The sequence below is a fragment of the Cyrtonyx montezumae genome, unplaced genomic scaffold (assembly GCF_038088225.1).
Source record: "Cyrtonyx montezumae isolate F1298 unplaced genomic scaffold, pur_monq_1.0 scaffold_10, whole genome shotgun sequence".
Classification (NCBI taxonomy): Eukaryota; Metazoa; Chordata; class Aves; order Galliformes; family Odontophoridae; genus Cyrtonyx; species Cyrtonyx montezumae.
Genome location: NW_027071826.1, coordinates 39,929,775 through 39,948,535, shown reverse-complemented (window position 1 = coordinate 39,948,535; position 18,761 = coordinate 39,929,775). Strand labels below are relative to the sequence as shown.

The following is an 18,761-nucleotide window of genomic DNA, read 5'->3' as shown; positions in this document are numbered from 1 at the left end:
GTAAATCAAACCTTGCGGATAAGCAGTTTTCCCAATTTCATAGAATCATTAGGGTCGGAAGGGGCGTTAAGATCACCTAGCCAACCCATGACTGCTTTCAACCATGTCCTACAGAACCACATCTGCCCTCTCCTTGACCGCCTCCAGGGATGCTGGCTCTACTGTGTTGGGGGGCCTCAGGACAGCACGTAACACAGCCGTGGCTACACACGGCCAATTACACGCACTCAAGCTCTAACTAACGAGGCAGCACTCCGCAGCCCGCGGGGAGGAGGCACGTGACCCTCTCCCCCCCCCCCCCCCAGGCAGAGTCGCAGGGCGCCCCCGGCGTCCGCACACAGCGCCGAAGGCCGCTCCCAGCGCTCCAGCCGGGGGGGCGGAGGGTCCCTCTCCCCCCGACTGACGTTTCTCTCAGCCACTCAGAGCTCGCGTTGCCCGCTGGGCGCGAGGCTATTGGTCGAGGCGGTGAGGGGGGTGGGCGCAGCGCAGGGGTAGGTGGCGTGGGTGCGGTCGCTCCCGCTACTTGCTGGCGCGGCGGAGCTCGGTGGGGCAGCTCGAGGCTGCCGGCAGGGACTTAAGCCTCAATAGCCCGCCCTGTGCGTGCTTATCTCGTTCTCTTCGCATCACCCTTTTTGCCTGGGGGTCTCCTAAGCTTGCAAAATGGCTGACGGGCGGGACATCGCCTCCGAGCAGCTGAAACGGTGGCAAAGCCAGCGGGGCTCGCAGGTACTGCCGGGGTCTACGGCGGGGGGTGCGGGACGTCCCGGCTCAGGGTGCCCCGCTGCCTCAGTGATAGCGTTCGGTGAACCATAGGGTTGGGGAATGGTACAGACTGTGAGAAACGCTGGGCGGTGCGCGGGGATGTGTTAGCCGGGTTGGATTGGGGTGAGAGGTGGGTTGGAACCGTGTAAACAAGTGCTGCACCAGCTGGCTGCTTTCCATCGGACAGCTTTGCCAGTTTGCTGGTCGGTATCTTCTGACAAAAATACGTATGTGCTGTTATACCTCCTGATTAAATACAACAGCAGTCTTACAAAACTCGAGTGGCTGCCCTAGCTCCCACTGTTCGTGTATGTCTTCCCAACTTCTTTTCTATTTTGAACAGTGTGCTATGTAGATGCTGTTCTAACGATCAGTTGTGTATTCATCGTATTCAACCGCGTTTTATAGTGTTTTCATGTACTGTGGATAAAGCTGCTCGCAGTGGTGCCAAGTCTTCTGTAATGAAACAGCATTTAAATATAGGCCAGGATTAACATGAAGGTTGGGAGGTAACAGGGAGTCTGTGTTGCAAAAGGAGTCATGAGACCTTCAGAAAGAAAGTAGGGATGACTTATTAGAATTTTAAAGTGACATATATAAGGTGCAAAGTATCAGTGATGCCTGGGAGTATGCACTTTGAAGTATGGTGTTTACAATAGCTGTGACTGAAATCCTCCTGGCTTCGTTTCCTTCCTTTCTGCGACTGGCTTAAAATCTGTATGTTTATCTTTTAACGCTTGGACTGTATGCAGTTGCCAACCATTTGAAAACATAAGTGTCAAACTAGCTCAACTCCAAAAGTAGTCTGAGAGTGCTCTTAAAACTAATGTGGTTTTGCTTTTGTCCCCTCACAGAGATGGAAGTTGTTTTGTGCATCTGCATGCCATTATCCTGAAACTAAGGCAACTGTATATATATCCTGCCACTTGGAGAAGCGTTTATTCTTTTAGTGTCAGTATTGAAAAGAACTTCTCAGAAAGTTTGCCTACACAAAAAGACCTTACAGCCACAAAACTCTTAGGCTTTTCTATATACTTAGTTTCAAAAGGATGTATTTCTAGCTGTTTCTAGTGGTCTTATGTTTGTGTCGTGGAAGAAATAGACTACAATGCAGCCTGTCCGTTTGGCGAGGGCTGTACTATCTCTACAGGCTTTTGCTGTTTTACTACTTAACATAGCTTCCAACCGACATGCAGTTTTCTCCCTTTCAGGTAATTGTTCTAAAGGTGTCATAAAACCGTAGATTAAAAACCTTCTGTTTAAGATGAAGAATATATACATGATGGGTTTTTCCCACTGCCTGTTACCAGGATCTTGCAAGGGCTTTGTAGAGCAGAATGTTGTAAATGTGAGTTATAGTCCTTCTGCTGTGCTCAGAATTTGTCTACAGTTCCAGGGCAAGCAGGGCTCTTAGGTCAACATGACTTCTCTGTGCTTTGGATTGAGTGAAATTTGTTGTAATGTGAGAAAAAGAAATCCCTAGCTTTTCCTTTCTTAAATGAGTTTTATAGTCATCAATAGGAAAACAAAAAGCAATGAATTTAAGCTTAGGAAAAACAACGGACTGTTTTTAGCTTTGAGAAATGTGAAAATTTTCAGTTAAGAAAACAAATGGAAGTCAAAGAAAATAAAGTTCAGTTTCCAAAGGAAAAAAAAATTTCCCTATGCAAACTGAAGTCTTCTTAACCAAAAAGTTCAATTAAAAACGTCAAGATGCATGAGCATTTTATGGTCATATCTGCAGACCATTCCGTGTTCAAAGGGCTTTTCAAGGCAGAGGCTTAGAACGGATTTCAAATTGGGCTGCTTGAAGCTTTCGTACCCCAGTACTGAAATTAGCTCAGGATAATGAGCTAAAAAATCTAATTGCACTAACTTGTACAAGGTGAATATCTTGAAGCAGGGCATTTTACATCTACTAGGCTGAAAGAATGAAATGGATGAGTGAGTTTTTCCTAAAGTTCCTTGAATATGGTAGTGTCCTTCTATTTGCTTTAATATATCAAAATTGTAATTAAAAAATTCAGCTGTAATGACAATTTAAACAGTCATTTCAAATTATAAACTACTTAATTATGCTTTATCCTGTATATTTTAGGGGTCTGCATATTAGGATATCATGTTAAAAAAACTAAACCCTTAGGAAGTTCTCCCATCCTGAATTATTCTATCCAGTTTGACTGGGTGACTTCTCAAAGTGAGAAGTAAAATCTTTTTTTTTTTTTAACTAAGCAAAGTATGTGACATAGAATCAGTAGGAAGAATACTGATAACAGTTTCTGCTTTTCTGCTTTCCCACTTTCCATTGATAAACTAAAGATAGTGCTTTAATTAAGCATCTATTCCTTTCACTTAACATTCCTTTTCTTGTTGTGTTTTACACAGTACCCAGCAAAATAGCAGTCACCTTTAGAGTAGTGTATGAATATATAGAACAGGAAAACTCTTTTCTAATTTTTTTTTTATTTATTAAGAAAGCAGAAGTGTAGACTGAATAGTAGTATAGAATTCCAGCAGATGTTTCTTGAAGTTGTCTTGGAGTGATGGAGTGGCTGTTTTTTCTCCCCTGGTACTGTACAAAGAAGCAGTGCTTTGGAGTAGGCTACAAGAATGGTATGGAAGGAAGGGGAAAAGGAATATGGTCTATTTCAGGAAATTTATTTGAAGAGGTGAAACTTTCTGATTTCCTGTCCATTTGGCAGGTCATTTATTGAAGGTGGTGCTTCTGGTAGTCCTAGTCCTTCAGTGGTTTATGAGTCTAGGATCATTCCTTGGATTTGTTCTTGCTTATGTTATTAGCAAAGCTCTTTTAGGCTAGTAAACACAGTCATGAGTACCTTCTAGTCTTTTCTGTGACTTAAAATCTTTCCTTTTGACTTGATCCCGGTATTGACATCACTTTCTCCTTCTTTTCTCTTACTACTTTTCAGTACTTACTCTCTTTTAAACTTTCTCTACCATATCCCCTCCTGTTAGAGGGGAGCAGGAGGGTCAAAATGAAGCCTACATTTTAAAGTCATCTAATTGTGTTTTACTTGAAGAAAGGTGATGTCAAATACTTCTGAATCATGGGAAACATTATATGACTTTAACTGGCATTCTTAAGTGCCCTTAGGTGTAGTGCTGTTGATATTTATACCTGTGTGATATCTGTAACTGGTTCTAGAATCTTATGCAATTTTCTTGCATATACTTCTGGCTTAACCCTGGCAGGCAGCTCAGCACCCTGCAACCACTCGTTCACTCTGCAAGTGGTATGGGAAAGAGAACCAGAAAGGTTAAAGCCCAAGAACTCATGGGCTGGCATAAGGACAGATTACTGGGTAAAGCAGAAGCTGCATGTGCAAGCAAAGCAGAACAAGGGATTCTTTCTCTAGCTTCCCTTCAGTGAGGAGATGGTCTGTGACATTCTTTTGGTTAGTGCAGGTCAGCTGCTGTCCTGGCTTTGTCTTCCCAGCTCCTTGCTGTCTGATCAACATGAGAAGTAGGAAAGTCTGTGGCTCTGTGCAAGCACAGCTTTGCAACAGCTGGAACTGTTTTTATCAAAAATCCAAACACGGACATCATGCGAATATCTACAAAGAAAATTTATTCTATCCCTGTCAAAACCATGATGCTATCCACTCCTTATTTCACACCATGCTGAAGTCCCACACTTTTTCTGATTCATCTTAAGTAATGACCACTCTTTGATAATTGAGATATCATTCTGTTAGTCTACAGTGGAATGTAGACTTAGCTTCTATCTGTTAGAGTATCTCAGGACAGGAGTGGTGGTGTGTGGAGTTGCTGTAAGCCAAAGCCAGCTCTGTTTGTGTCACTGTTGAACTTGAAGTATTTAGGAGACTTGACCTCTGGTTTGAGTGCTGCTGTAGGACTTAACTGTAAAGTGCAACTCAGCCCATAGACTGCAACATTTTAAAGCCGTGTCTGTTACAGTATCCATCTTTGGTTATTTCAAACCAGCCTATGGGGTTAAAGTTGCAATGGACTCTTTGCCCCTGCTCCAGCCTGGGCTTGCTTATTTGCCATAGTCCCTCCAAGTTGTACCTGCTTTGATCTGGCCTTACCATGAGCCACAGTCCCTTCAAATGTATGTCTGCCGTGTTGTAGACTTATTTATGACCATAGATACTTTGAGGTCTGCCTCTTTTGGTGTGAGTTTATTAATAGGATGCAGCTTCTTCAGGAGGGTACATCCTGTGCCATTGACTTCTCCAGTCACTCTGAGGTGTACCTACTGTGACATGGCCTTTCCCATCAACTTAAATCCCTTCAGAGGTCACTTCTGACACATCTGCTGTGTTGTGGTCTTATCCACGGATGCTTTGTGGCATTTTCACATAATCTTACCCACAGGCGCTGCAAGCTGTACCTGCTGTGGTACAGGCTTTTCCCATGGCTACAGATGCTTTGTGCTGTACATCTCATGTGGGCTCATCTGCAGTCCCTCTGACTAGAGTTCAGTCTGGAGTCTCAGCCTGCCCAGCCCAGGCTGTAGCTGCTATCAGAATGTTCTCAGGCACAGCAAAACAAGCTGATAAAGAGTAGAGCAAATGGCAGAAGTAAAAACAGCCACTAACAAGCACTGAACTTCTAACATGCAGTAATGCAAGTAAGCCTTGTGATAAACATAAGAGTGTGCCAATTGGCAGCTAAACAGCTGGAACACTTATACATCTGGTTCTAGTGCAGTCACCACTCCTGTCATCATCTTGAATCCTTTATGCCCCACTTTGGATGGCAGAAAGATGGGAGTTTTGGTATGCTACAGAGTCACTTGCTTGCTCTCCCTGGATGAGATGGGAGAGAAAACTGGAAAAGTAAACTTGCGAACTTGTGTGTTAGTTTGCTGGGTAAAGCAAAAGCCATGAATGTGAGCAAAGCTAAACAAGGAATTCATTTGCTACTTCCCATTGGTGAGTGAATGTTCAGCTGCTTTAGGAAAGTGGAGCTCATCATGCATAGTGGTTTGCTGGGAGGACAAATGCCTTCACTTCCACTTCTACCCTGGCTTGCATGACAGAGCTTAATGCTGTGTGGTATGAAATGTCTCCTTGGTCAGTTTGAAACAGCTGTGCTGGTATGTCCCTTCCCAGTTCCTTGTGCACTCCTGCCTGCTGGCAGAGCAGCATGAGAAGATGATTTTTAAAAAAAGTACCTTCTCTGTTTAAGTTCTGCTGTATAACAACTGAAACATCAATCTATCGCCTCTGCTTTCCTCAAAAATCCAGACCATGGCATCATTTAAGACCCTATGAAGAAAACTATCTCAGCTGAAATCATGGTACATACTTTATTGTATGTCCTGTGACACAACAGTTGAGCAGGTATACTCATTATGTGGTTTAGAGGGCTTTCAATTTCTAGTGTTGATAGTGATTTTCTTACTTTCAGAAACCAGATGCTTTGACCACTGCTGCTGGGAATCCAGTAGGAGATAAGCTTAATATTATGACAGTTGGACCACGTGGACCTCTTCTTGTTCAAGATGTTGTTTTCACTGATGAAATGGCTCATTTTGACAGAGAGAGGATTCCTGAAAGAGTTGTGCATGCAAAAGGAGCAGGTATGTTTTATAACTGTGTTCTTTCTCCCTGTAGAATCAGCTTTTAAGAAGCTTTTGAGTTGACACATCAGTACAGTTAGATTGTATTATAATTCAATCCATAATTTAATGAAAAACAGTGAGAGCAGCAGGTATGTCTTTGACAAAAAGGTAAATGGATCTAGTGTGTGCAGTCTGAAAACAAAGAAACGAGAAGCCACAAAAAAAAAGCAACCACAAAAAATACCTGTTATAATTCAGTTATAATAAATGGTTAATGTGCTATAAATCTGAAGTTCTTTATTTATGGCACGGCTCAAAGCTGAGATTTAAAGCACTGAAACTATTAAAAATCTAATGTAATCATAACCCTTTGATTTATTTTAGATATTGTACTATTCACTATACTTTCTACTTTGTCTCTGCTGCTTCTTACCCTGTTCTTGCCCTGTCCTCTGAAGGGAAGTCAATCATTTTATCTTTTAATATTTGTTTTTGTGTTTAAGAACTTCGGTCTTTGATATCTGATGTATGCCTGCTAAGGAAAGGTGATCTTTAATACTAAAAAAAAAAAAATCACCACTGGTTTCTGTTACATGTTGCTCTAAAACAATATGAGACTGAATCTTGTAATACAAATGTGTGGAAATAGTTAACTTTGTAGGGTGAGGAAAACTGTGTTACTTTGCCTAGTTTAAAGATGGGCCAGTGATTCTGCAGCACTCAACAAGATCAAATAAATACTTATCTTGCTCTGAGGTAAATGTATAAAATCTTGGCAAAAGAGCACCCAAGGAGTTACTGTTTATTATTTTGTAGAGTAGAAGTGAGATCTGTATTGCTGCCAGGAACTGTTAAATCTGTTAAGACGGGTGGGGGAGCACTGTGCAAATACTAGATTCTGTGTAATGTAAATTATATTCTGTAAAAACAAATTGGTGGTTTAGTGCACAGATTTAACTAGTGTATTTTCATTTTCTTGTTGTTTTTTTGACTTAATGTTGTGTATTTAACCATATTTAAATAACATGTGCTATGAGTGGAAGGAAAGTATGTAGATCTGGTGGTTTTAAATTGTTTTTTCAGGTGCCTTTGGCTATTTCGAAGTGACTCATGATATTACCAAGTATTGCAAGGCGAAAGTGTTTGAACACATTGGGAAAAGAACTCCAATTGCCATAAGGTTCTCCACTGTTGGTAAGGCTCTAAAATGATTGTGCATCTTCATGTATATGTACCATAGTTTACATTGGTACCTATGTTTGTGTTGCAGAACTCTTACATTGTCAGTAAGATGTTATGAAGTGTTCTGATACCTAATTTCTCCTCTGTGACTTTCATTTAATTTTTAAAACCTTAAAAAATATTGAACTGGTTCAACATCTTGAGGCAGCAGCCCCCTGTAGATGCTTTTTCCACTAGAAGGTGAAAGAAAGAGTAGTCTGTACTATTTTTGGTTCTGATGGAAAGCTTACTTTGTTTCTGGAGGGATTGTGATCAGCACTTGTGAACTAGAGTTTTTTACTCTTTGCAATTTGAAGACCTGAAATATCTTATGCTGTAGGAATGCTCTGGAGAGGAGTATTGATAAGTATATTCTACACGAGTAGTTAATAATTCTAAATAATTTTGTTTCTATTCCTGAAATGCATTAATAAAGGAACTAGCTACGTTAAACATGTGTTATAAAGCAGCATGGTGTACCTGATAGGAAAATTGTCTTTCAAAAGGTATGTGTTACTGTACTAGTTTATCTATATTTAAAAGAAATTCTAATGAATACTTAATTCTGGAATTAGCACTGGAAGAGAAGGAAAAAGCCAACAAATCTCAAGTAGCTGCAGTTTTTGGCTTACTGGCCTTTCTCTGTCACCAAAACTGAAGGGTTAATTGGATTGAAAAGGGTTGTAGCTGAGCTTGATAAGTAAATTATGCTCAAGTGGGGAGTCGCAGTGTTAACTTTCCTTTTCCTGCTATCTTTGAATGTGTTTTTTCCTAGCTATTTTGTAGCCTACAAAATCATTGTGGGTGTCCTAGTTACTTTATGATGATGGCTAACATTAATAGTTCCTGAATGCCTCCAGAACACTTTCTGAGGTATGGTGGTACCTGCTGGAAAGATTACTTTGGATGAAGCAAGGGGTTAAGCGTTGCAACTTTTCTGTAAGAAGTTGCGTTTTCATTGGGTACTCTACTTAGGTTACTGTTTTCCAAATAAGAGCTTTCACAATGGGATTTTATGCATGTGAAGTAATGTACATTTAGGTAATTCAAACTGCTCCCTGCAGTATTATTGCAAGTACACAGAAAATTATTGGGTTGTAATAGATGTTAATTAGAAACAAACAACAAAAGCATACTCTTAGGGTCTTGCAGCATATTCTCAAGTTTCCTAGTTTTGTACTTATTATAATAACACTTCTATATGTTTGTGCTTCTTCTAGCTGGAGAATCTGGGTCAGCCGATACAGTTCGTGACCCTCGAGGCTTTGCAATGAAATTCTATACAGAAGAAGGTAACTGGGATCTTGTGGGAAATAATACTCCTATCTTCTTTATTCGGGACGCAATGTTGGTGAGTAAGCACTGAAGATTATGGCATTTTGTGAAAGAGACTGAAAGTTTTTCACACCCTGTTCTTGCTTTACTGAGAAGCAAAAGTTGTTTTGACATGCTTTTAACTCTATCCATTAGGTGTACTAACTGGTTTTGACTTGATTAAGGTGATATTAAAAGAAAAATAAAAAATTAAGAGCTAATACTTGGTTACTTACATTGTTTCTTTAATACCACACATGCCTAGTTATTTGCTAGAGCACGTGCTACAGGATAAGAGCCAGCAAGTAAATACATAGTGGTTTTAAACTTCCAGTTTGATCAGCTTCAGTAGTGTTTATATGCAAATGTAAGAGCATTTGCCTCTCATTTTATTGGACAGAAGTTGAAAGCATTCTCTGGCTTTGAACATCCTATTTATCCTAATGGTAAAAATTTTGCTTTCATAGTCAAATCAGTAAAATTAGGGTAACAAATTTGGATGCAGGAAGTGAATAACAATAGAAGACTTTTTCTGAAAGCTTTCTAATTTTCCAGTGTTCTGTTCCTTTTATAGATAAAAATGCACTGAATAAAATGGTTAATCTTGTTTTGTACACAGCATTACTTATTATATCCCATGTATTTGGGATATGAAATAAAACTTTTTTTCTCTTCTCTTTCCTCCCTGGACAAATTAGTTTCCATCCTTCATCCATAGCCAAAAGAGGAACCCTCAAACTCATTTGAAGGATCCAGATATGGTATGGGACTTCCTGAGTCTTCGCCCTGAGTCTTTGCATCAAGTAAGTCTCTGTTGAATTTCATGTTAGGACAGCATGTTTTTAGCTGAACTGTTTTGTCTGGATACCTACATAATTTTTTAGGAACGGTAAAGGTCAGAGGTCTTTAATACCTTTGATACCTCATAAGACTGTTTTTAATTTTTTCTAGCTTTGTATTTTTTCTTTTAAAATCTATGAAAAAGCCAATTTTCTCCCATTTTTGTGATATTTTAACTAGAGATGGGAAGGAAGTTCATAGGTTTCCTTAATTGTAAAGCCATGGGAGAGATAAATAACAACAAACTGTATATTAATGTTAGCTTTTCATATAACATTCTTCTCTACATGCTAAAGAAAGTTGATGTAGTTGTGTTTTTTAAAACAAGACAGATTCATATGAAATTTTTCAGTTACCACTCTTCAGGAGTAGGGATACAACACTGTTTCTGATTATAAGCCTGAGAGAAAGCAGCATTCTCAATAACTTTGGTGATATGTTTATTGGTTAAAGACACTGAGAGATAAGTTATTCAAGACTTAAAATTTCAGATTTTCTTTAGTTTATAGCTATTTAAATGTAAATAAGATTTTCTATACTTCATGATTTTCTTCACAAGCACAGATCATGTTATCACTAGGCAAATGTTTTTCCTTTAATAAATATTTAAAGTGGGCATAATGCTTCACGTCCTTGTTGCATGTGCAAAACCAAAGCAGTCTTACTTTACGTCTTAGAAACCTTAATTTCTCTAGGATGTTTTAATATTAAAGATCACTTACAGTGATGCATATAATGTAGTAAGTCTCAAGTGTCTGCTTAATTGAACTGATGAACGAGCAAATATTGTTGGGTTCTTCTCCTTAGGTGTCTTTCCTGTACAGTGATCGTGGTATTCCTGATGGATTTCGCCATATGAATGGATATGGATCTCATACTTTTAAGCTTGTTAATGCTAGCGGGGGAGCAGTTTACTGCAAATTCCATGTCAAGGTGTGCTTTTTCTCCAGTAGACTTTATGTTGAATTAAAAAGCAACTTGAAGATTATCTGAATGCTCTGTATTTAACTTCTAGTTTAATTCAGAAGAAACTTAGTGAGCATATATTGTGTGCGTTCTCAAATTAGTTGCATGTATTTAACATATATAATGATCCTTAGAATTACTGCAACAATGTTTGTGAAATCAAAGAATATAATTCTGTTCCTGAGAGCTCTATGGCTGAAGCTTGTCAAGAAATAAATCAACAGCACATCTCATTTGAAACAACTTCCCTCAGGTTTTAAAGACAGTGGAGCTGCTTAACTTGTTAGATTTTAGTTAGTGGAGCGTGGATGCTTACCCTTGAAGCAAGACTTGAGAAACCATTATTCTAAACTAAGAGGGGCTGCATAGCAGCTTATAGTCTTTGAGTTGTCAGAAGCTTATTAAAATGATACCATAGTTAGTGTTAAAGATGTCAGAAAAATTGAGGGGAAAGAAAAGAAATTTCAGAAGAATGTCTAATATAGATTCTATATGAATCTTAAACTTTCAGCATTGAGGGCTGCTACCCTTTTGTCAGTTGATTTTTGGCATGTGATCTGTGGGAAGAGAGGGGACAGTAAAGGAGCACTCTATCCTATGAGAGAAAAGGAGAAACATCTTCACTTTGCGTGCTGTAGAGATCATATTTTCATGTTTGTTTTTATGTAGTATAACGTTACATTTATTTGTTTAATCAGAGAACTGGTTTTACCTGGAAGCCAGCTGTTGAGCCTATTGTTACCCAAACTGATCTTATTGTAGGAGATGGACAGTCGTGCTCTAGTTCTTGAGCCTTGTCAAAACACATTGCTTTTTTTTTTTAATATCTGGTTCTACTGCTTTTGTTGCTTTTAGACAGATCAGGGCATCAGAAATCTTCCTGTTGAAGAAGCAGGAAGGCTGGCTGCTACTGATCCTGATTATGGAATACGTGATCTTTACAATGCCATAGCCAATGGAAACTATCCTTCCTGGTCTTTCTACATTCAAGTTATGACTTTTGAAGAAGCAGAGAGGTTCCCATTTAATCCTTTTGATTTGACTAAGGTATCTCTGTTGCTCTTCCTCACTGAAACAGCTACATTGTTTTCTCAATATGCTGATCTCAGTTCAGTAAAATGTTCATAATCATGTAGTTTCTGATGTTGGTCTTGTTTTATGTCAGACTTACAGTTACTGTTCCAAAGAATGGCACTTTGAAAGGTAGTAACGTAAAGTTATATTTTTCTCTAATCTTGCTCCCCCAAAACGTCTAAATACTTCCAGTCTTAGAACTGCAGCATGACAATAGAAAGGCTGTTTGATCTGGTTGCATTTTTTTTAGTAGCAGAAAGCAATCACGCTAGCAGTGCCATGTACAGCGCTGCATGCCTAGACATCTCTTGAAGTGCCTGTGGGTATTTGATTTAAGTAGTCAAGTGCTGGGATTGTGCCATGATGAAATTATTTGCACAAATGCTCTGTATGAATTTCAAAAGACCTAGACATTCCTCAAAATGTTTGTTAGTAGAGTAGAAATTACTTCAATAATGTGTTCCCTCTCAGTTGGGATTTTAGTAAGCAGCACTTGCCTGTTTTGTTATTTAAGCTGGATAATGCTAATCGTGTTGATTTCAATGCATGCATTTTTGTCTTATAGATTTGGCCACATGGTGACTACCCTCTCATTCCAGTGGGGAAGATTGTCTTGAACAGGAATCCTGTCAATTACTTTACAGAGGTAGAACAGATGGCGTATGATCCTAGCAACATGCCACCTGGTATTGAACCTAGCCCTGATAAGATGCTGCAGGTAAACTACTGTCCATGTAGTACTCCTTGGGTGAAATTTCATGTTTTGTTTATGATTGTTATTACAATCACTTTGTAACAGTAGTAAAAATAACTTGACAGGTGGAAAGCAGCAGAATTTCTTTTATCACAATTTGTTGATATGTTTATCCAATGCTTAAATATTAAGAGAATGGAAGCAACTAAAGGAATAGAAAATCCAAAACTTAGGAATCTGCAATAACTTGTTGATAAGACCATAGCAGCAATGCTTGCTTATTAATGCACTTATAGAACGTAAGGATTAAGACCTCTTGAGTGTGAGGAGTGGACTTCATGTGATCTGAAATGCAGACAGAGCTAATCTTCAAAGTAAAATAAGACTGCTCTTCAAGTAATGTTGTAGAGTTCTTACAGGTAGAATAGTCTCAAGCCTGTCTGCAGTGGTCTATACCGCTTGCAGTCATAGCTTTTTGCATATGCTTTTTCAGATTAAGTTTCAAGGGATACATGGGGGGAAGTGTTTAACACTCTTAACTGGAAGAACTTTTTACTGTGTGCAGTTCTTTCTCTCTTTGCTCCCACAGACTGTGTAGCAGTAGCCAGACTTCAATATATCTTTAGCATCCAGATGCCTGCAGAACAACTGCATCAGTTTGAATTACTTAAATTAGGGGGCTACCATATTTCAGATATTTTCAAATGTGAATTTTATAATTGCTTGCAAGTAGGAAAATACTGATATTATTCCTTGATATTTAGCACTGCTGAAGTCTTTTTCATTTCTAGGCATGTAACCTGTGTCAGGATAGGGTTAGTATTCTGAAACAAATCTTTTTTGTAATTGGTAGGAAATACCAAGTTGTATAAATACAACTCCCTACATGCTGTTCTTAACAGTATTTTTGAGAAGTCAGTTTGTGCCTGTGTCACTTTGAATGTGCTTTAAAATATGTCAGAAATATATAAATATGCAAAAGGTAAGTCTTCTCACTTTTAGTGTGCAATTCTTTTAATTGGGATACACCACTTAACTGCTTCTTGCTGGAAGAGATCTATTAATGTTTGTGATGCCTGTTTTAGGGTCGTCTTTTTGCATATCCTGACACACATAGACATCGTCTGGGACCAAACTATCTGCAAATTCCCGTGAATTGCCCCTTCAGAGCTCGTGTGGCCAATTATCAGAGGGACGGACCGATGTGTGTGTCTGACAACCAAGGTATTAATAGACATCCTTAAAAATATACTATTTTTGAAGGTATTACAGCTTTTTGTTTCCATAGCAGATTAAAAATACTTCCTAAACTGTTTTTTGACTAATTTGTAGCATGGTGAGAAACAATACGTATGCATGTTCACATAAATGCCTTTCTTAACTATCTAAAAGTATGTAGATGTTGGTTACCACAACTTCTGGCTTGAATCAAGAAGTTGATAGTTCTAAATTGGGTTTTCAATTTTATGTATGTAATCATCACTTGTGAAAAATATTCATTTGCAAGTTGAGTATATCTATGTTGTGTTTAGAGTTTGTAGGCATATGTATAACATGCATATAATGGCTCTGTTTCTTGTGTTAATCCATAAAACCAGACTTTGAATATTTGTGTGGGAAGTATATTTGAAATCATGTAGAAATAGTTATATTTAGAAGCTTTAGAACACGTGTTAAGCTTCACTTGGTTGAAAGGTTTGCAGAGGTCATCAACAGAAAGTGGATTTGAACGAGAACATGGCCAATCAAATGAATTCATTTATGTCCCTCATTCGTTCATTTAAAGACTTCTAGGGACAAGCTTGTTAAAAGATTTTGAATTGAAAGGTTCTAAATACTAATTATTTAATGCTGAATATGACTGAGAAATGGTTACATAAGTTAACTTGTTTCTTTTTTTTGTACTTGGTAGACAAAAGTCTGCTCTAAAAATTAGTGCCTCAGTCTTTTAAGAAGTTTTTATTTTCTTTTTTCCAATTTCCAAGAAACTGAAAGGCAGGAATGTAAATCCCAAGACTAGAATTTTAAATTCACCTCTGTTGCATGATACATTGTCACTGTTTGCCCAGTATTGAATGACTTATATCTAAACAGAAGCAAGTGTATACTTGAGGTACGTTTCATGCCAAAACCATGTATTCCTCCTGGCTATGAATAAAACTTCATGAAGGAGGGAGTAGAAATATTTGGAAACAGGAACTTGAAAGCAGCTTCTGCTGTTCAAGAGCAGATTCTAAAAAAGGATTTACGAAGCTTTCTAAGTTCATTGTGTTGAAACTGCGTAAGGGTCAAATTCAACAAGATTTCAAACAAGCAGATGGGCATATGTTTTCATTGCCTTTGGGCTAAAATTTTGAATGACTTCCATGACTTTATCTACACCATTGCTCAGAATTTTAATAAAGTGGCAAGGCCTCCTTATTTTTGAAACAAAACATTTTTTTTATCCTGAGATCTACATAAATTATTCTTGTACTAAGTGCTTTTTAAATGCTGGCTAGAAGGCTGCTCCTATTGATAACTGTATATTGATAACTGTTTTCAGTAAGGTGAATCAAAATTGGGCAATTGCTTTTTAGATTATCTATTTTTTTTAATTTCTTAAATGTTTTGTCTTCCCTTTTCAGGTGGTGCCCCAAACTATTACCCAAATAGTTTTACTGGTCCAGAAGATCAGCCTGCTGTGAAGGAGAGCCGCATGTCTGTTTCAGGAGATGTGCAGCGTTTCAGTAGTGAAAATGAAGATAATGTGTCTCAGGTCTGATGCGTAAAGGGGCTTTATACTTCTTGTTGCAGAAGATGAGAGTATAGGCTGTATAAAATATATTAATAAGGATCAATCAAACATGAATATCATTGATGTGTCTGGGCTAACCTGAAATTCAGCTTTCATAAAAAATTTGGAAGATCTATGGACAGCTGAATTTGAAGACTGAGAGGATCTGATTCACATCTATAAATATCTAAGGACAGGAGGCAAAGAGAAGGGGCTGGACTTTTCTCAGTGGTGTGTGGCAATAGGACAAGGGGAAATGGCCACAAACTGAAGCATAGGAAGTCCCACACAAATGTGTGTGGGAACTTCTTCACAGTGCAGTGACGGAGCAGTGGCACAGCTGCACCGAGAGGTGGTGGAGTCTCTTTCTCTGGAGATGTTCAAGACCTGCCTGGATGCCTACCTGTGCAACCTGGGCTAGGGAGCTGCTTTGGCAGGAGGGTTGGACTTGATGATCTCTAGAGGTCTCTTCTGACCCCTACAGTTCTGTGTGTGTGAATTCTTGCTGACAGGGACTGTTAATGAATTTTCGCAGACCTCTGACATTCACTTTCTGAGCATTCATATTTAAAGAGAGACCAGTTGCAGAAGACTGGAAACCACTGTGCAGATAGCAAAACTAGAACATGCATGTGATGTAATGAGCTCAAATTGATTTGGAGTGTTACAGCAAGTACTTGTTTTTGTTAACTAGGTAAGCATCAGCAATTTTAAGCTAGAAATAAGAAGTGTTGTTAGTGGATTTGGGGGGGGGGGGAGCAGCACAAACTGGTTGCCCATAGAGTTGAATTTAAATGTTGCCTGACTAGTGGTAGCTGTTATTTCTTCGATAATAATGAATCTCAAGTATAATGGACTGCTGCTGATAGAATGACCTGCTTTTGGAAATTTCAAAATGTACTTCTTTCTGATTATAAGGTGCGGGATTTCTATATCAAAGTGTTGAAAGAAGATGAACGCCAGAGGCTGTGTAAAAATATTGCTGATCATCTTAAAGATGCTCAACTTTTCATTCAAAAGAGAGCTGTAAGTCTGTGTTTTTAGTCTTTGCTTTTTTTCCCCCAATCTTCTAGGCAGTCTAACAACTTTGTAAAAATAGCAATATGCTCATGGAGAAGAAGATAAGGAATTCTGCATCTAGTTAATTTAATAATTTCTCTAGATGATTAGGCTTTTCTTATGCAGGAATTGCAAATACAGAACACTGAGATGTGTGGATATGAATAAATAATGTGGAATACATTAGAAGTTCTTGTTTGTAATGAGAGAAATTAGAAGGATGTTGAATATCAGGGATGTTATTTGTACCTTGACAGTTCAAAAATCAGATGACTGACAATGTAATGTCTTTCTCTAGGTAAGGAAGAGATGGTGAGTGTCAGGGAGGGACTAGAGCTTTTTCCCTTTTTTTTTTTTCTTTTTATTTATTAAATTCAGGAAAGGCCTTTTATATATCCATGTAGAAATTGTGTTCATTGCTCCTTTTTGGTTGTTGAGAATCAAACTTAATTTTGAAAAAACACTTTCTTCCCTCTGTTCTTTCTATATGCTGATTATAGAACAGAATGGGTTAATGTCAAAGAATGTCACATGCAGAAATGAAGTCACTGCTTTTTATGTTGTCTTCCTGTTTAGGTGAAGAACTTCACTGATGTTCATCCTGACTATGGTGCACGTGTTCAGGCTCTGCTGGACAAATACAATGCTGAAAGTGGGAAAAAGGTATGCTAAGGACCTGTGATGTTGAGTGTTGTTGAATTGAATATCTTAGTTTTTATTGGTATGTCTACAAGAATGAAGGATCAATTTTAACTTGCATTTGATTTAAGTGGGAGAAGTCAATGCGTGTGGATTTACAAAATAAGGGAACATCAATCTAAAACAAAATTAGTGGTTTATCAACGTTTAATTTAATGTACTTAATTGCTTTTCAAAGGTCTGGAAAATGTGTAAATGCTTTGCAAGGTTGATTCTTCATGCCAAATGATTATCTACTTTATGTTGTGGTAAAAAACATTTTAATGGGACTTTCCTGACTACACAGAGTAACTAACTGTTGCACAATTGTTGTACTCAGTTTTTTCTGCAGTTTCTGTGTCTGCTTTAATGGAACTTGCTCTGAATACTTCTCTTGTATTGCTTTTTAGGATGTAATTAGGACATACACACAAGCCACTTCTCGTGTGTCTGCCAAAGAAAGATCCAACTTGTAAAGTGTGCTACAGAGAATTACCATATGAATTTTGTCTGTGTAACCGTGGGACAACCTGTTGAAAGTGTTATTGAATGTAGCAGGCTTCCTCACTAATTTTTTACAGGCTTGATATATTAAGCTTTCAAGTGCCTGTATCTGTACTGGAAACAGTAAGTAACACAAGCTAACAATCCTAGTGCCTTTCAACACTAGTGCTTTACTGCTTGCTAAAAACATGGTATTTTCAAAGAAACTAATTAAGAAGCTTTCATTTCTAAGAGAATGTAAATTGAAGTTCTATTCCATATTTTAAATTTAAAACTTTCTCTGGCTAAATTGCACAATAAGGCTTAGATAATGATACTGTGATAATCCTTATGGATAAACTTGTTCATGTTAAAAAGCTGATATTACTGAGTATTTCTGGTAAAGTAGTTACCTCTGTGTATTTGTAGGTGCTTCTTTTTGAATTTGTTTTGTTTTCTGGAATTAAAACAATACCTATGCAGTATAGTTCTAGTAAAATATTGGTTACCATTTCTAATTCCTGTTGTCAATAATGAAGCTGAATAGGAAGCTTATGTCATGTATGTAATTTTCATTCTGAACACATATTTAAGGTAACAAATCTCTACTTGTTAATGCTCTGTTATAGATAACTGATCTAAGGGAGAGGGTGGGGGCAGATATTTCCTAATTGCATACATTTTACAACAAAGTGATTACATCTTATAAGTCTGTACCTGGAGAAAAAAGGTTTTTACTGGTTTACAAGAACTTAAACTGAAAAACATTCATTTTTCCAATTGTGTGGAATATTAACCTCCAAATACATTGACTTAAAGCATAGATGATGCCTTAAACTGTTCCCAATAGCTCCCGAAGTTATTTGACTACTGTAATCTGATGTTGTAATCTGATGTTGCTATCTGTTGCTTAAGCTAGAGTTGGTTTTCAGAATTAAATAATAATTGAAATGGTATGTTTGTGTGAATGTGCATGCAACTATATGGGGATAAAAGGGATTAAATCTGATTCTAGACATACTGGAATGTTGTACACTGTTTGCAATTTAGTTAATCAGTATTAAAAAAATTTGAAACTCTTTGGATTGGAAAGTGTTCTGTCTTATAGTTCAGAGGAGATCCTTTAGCATATTGATATTTTGGGTATAATCTTTCATAGTATCTTATGAATTGAGAGATGTTGAAAGTGTTTGCAATTTAACTAGCTCCTGAACTCTTAAGTTTTATGATAATTATGGATTTCTGGTCTTACTGTACTTGAATATGTTTGGTGTTGGCCTAAGAAAGTACAGTCAGCACCTGAATGTTTCACAATATGTTCATACAACAAAGCTATAGCTTAA

The 18,761-nt window shown here is 37.9% G+C and overlaps 1 protein-coding gene across 1 annotated transcript; it reads left to right on the top strand.

Moving 5' to 3' along the window:
* The first annotated feature begins 596 nt into the window (after positions 1 to 596).
* CAT (catalase) lies at positions 597 to 17,919 on the top strand. Its single transcript, XM_065754990.1, has 13 exons — positions 597 to 726; positions 6,160 to 6,331; positions 7,397 to 7,507; positions 8,755 to 8,885; positions 9,547 to 9,651; positions 10,496 to 10,621; positions 11,510 to 11,701; positions 12,294 to 12,446; positions 13,508 to 13,646; positions 15,050 to 15,180; positions 16,117 to 16,224; positions 16,834 to 16,920; positions 17,346 to 17,919. The coding sequence occupies exons 1-13, from the start codon at positions 661 to 663 to the stop codon at positions 17,409 to 17,411; spliced, it is 1,587 nt and encodes a 528-aa protein (XP_065611062.1). The 5' UTR covers positions 597 to 660; the 3' UTR covers positions 17,412 to 17,919.
* Positions 17,920 to 18,761: the final 842 nt, after the last annotated feature.

What these genes read in the sequence shown, in the direction of transcription:
- CAT (XM_065754990.1), top strand. Translation starts at nt 661, where the DNA reads ATGGCTGACGGGCGGGACATCGCCTCCGAGCAGCTGAAACGGTGGCAA. An exon ending in TGTGCATGCAAAAGGAGCAG is followed by an intron (nt 6,332 to 7,396) that starts GTATGTTTTATA and finishes TTGTTTTTTCAG; the next exon opens with GTGCCTTTGGCTATTTCGAA. An exon ending in ATCCTTTTGATTTGACTAAG is followed by an intron (nt 11,702 to 12,293) that starts GTATCTCTGTTG and finishes TTTGTCTTATAG; the next exon opens with ATTTGGCCACATGGTGACTA.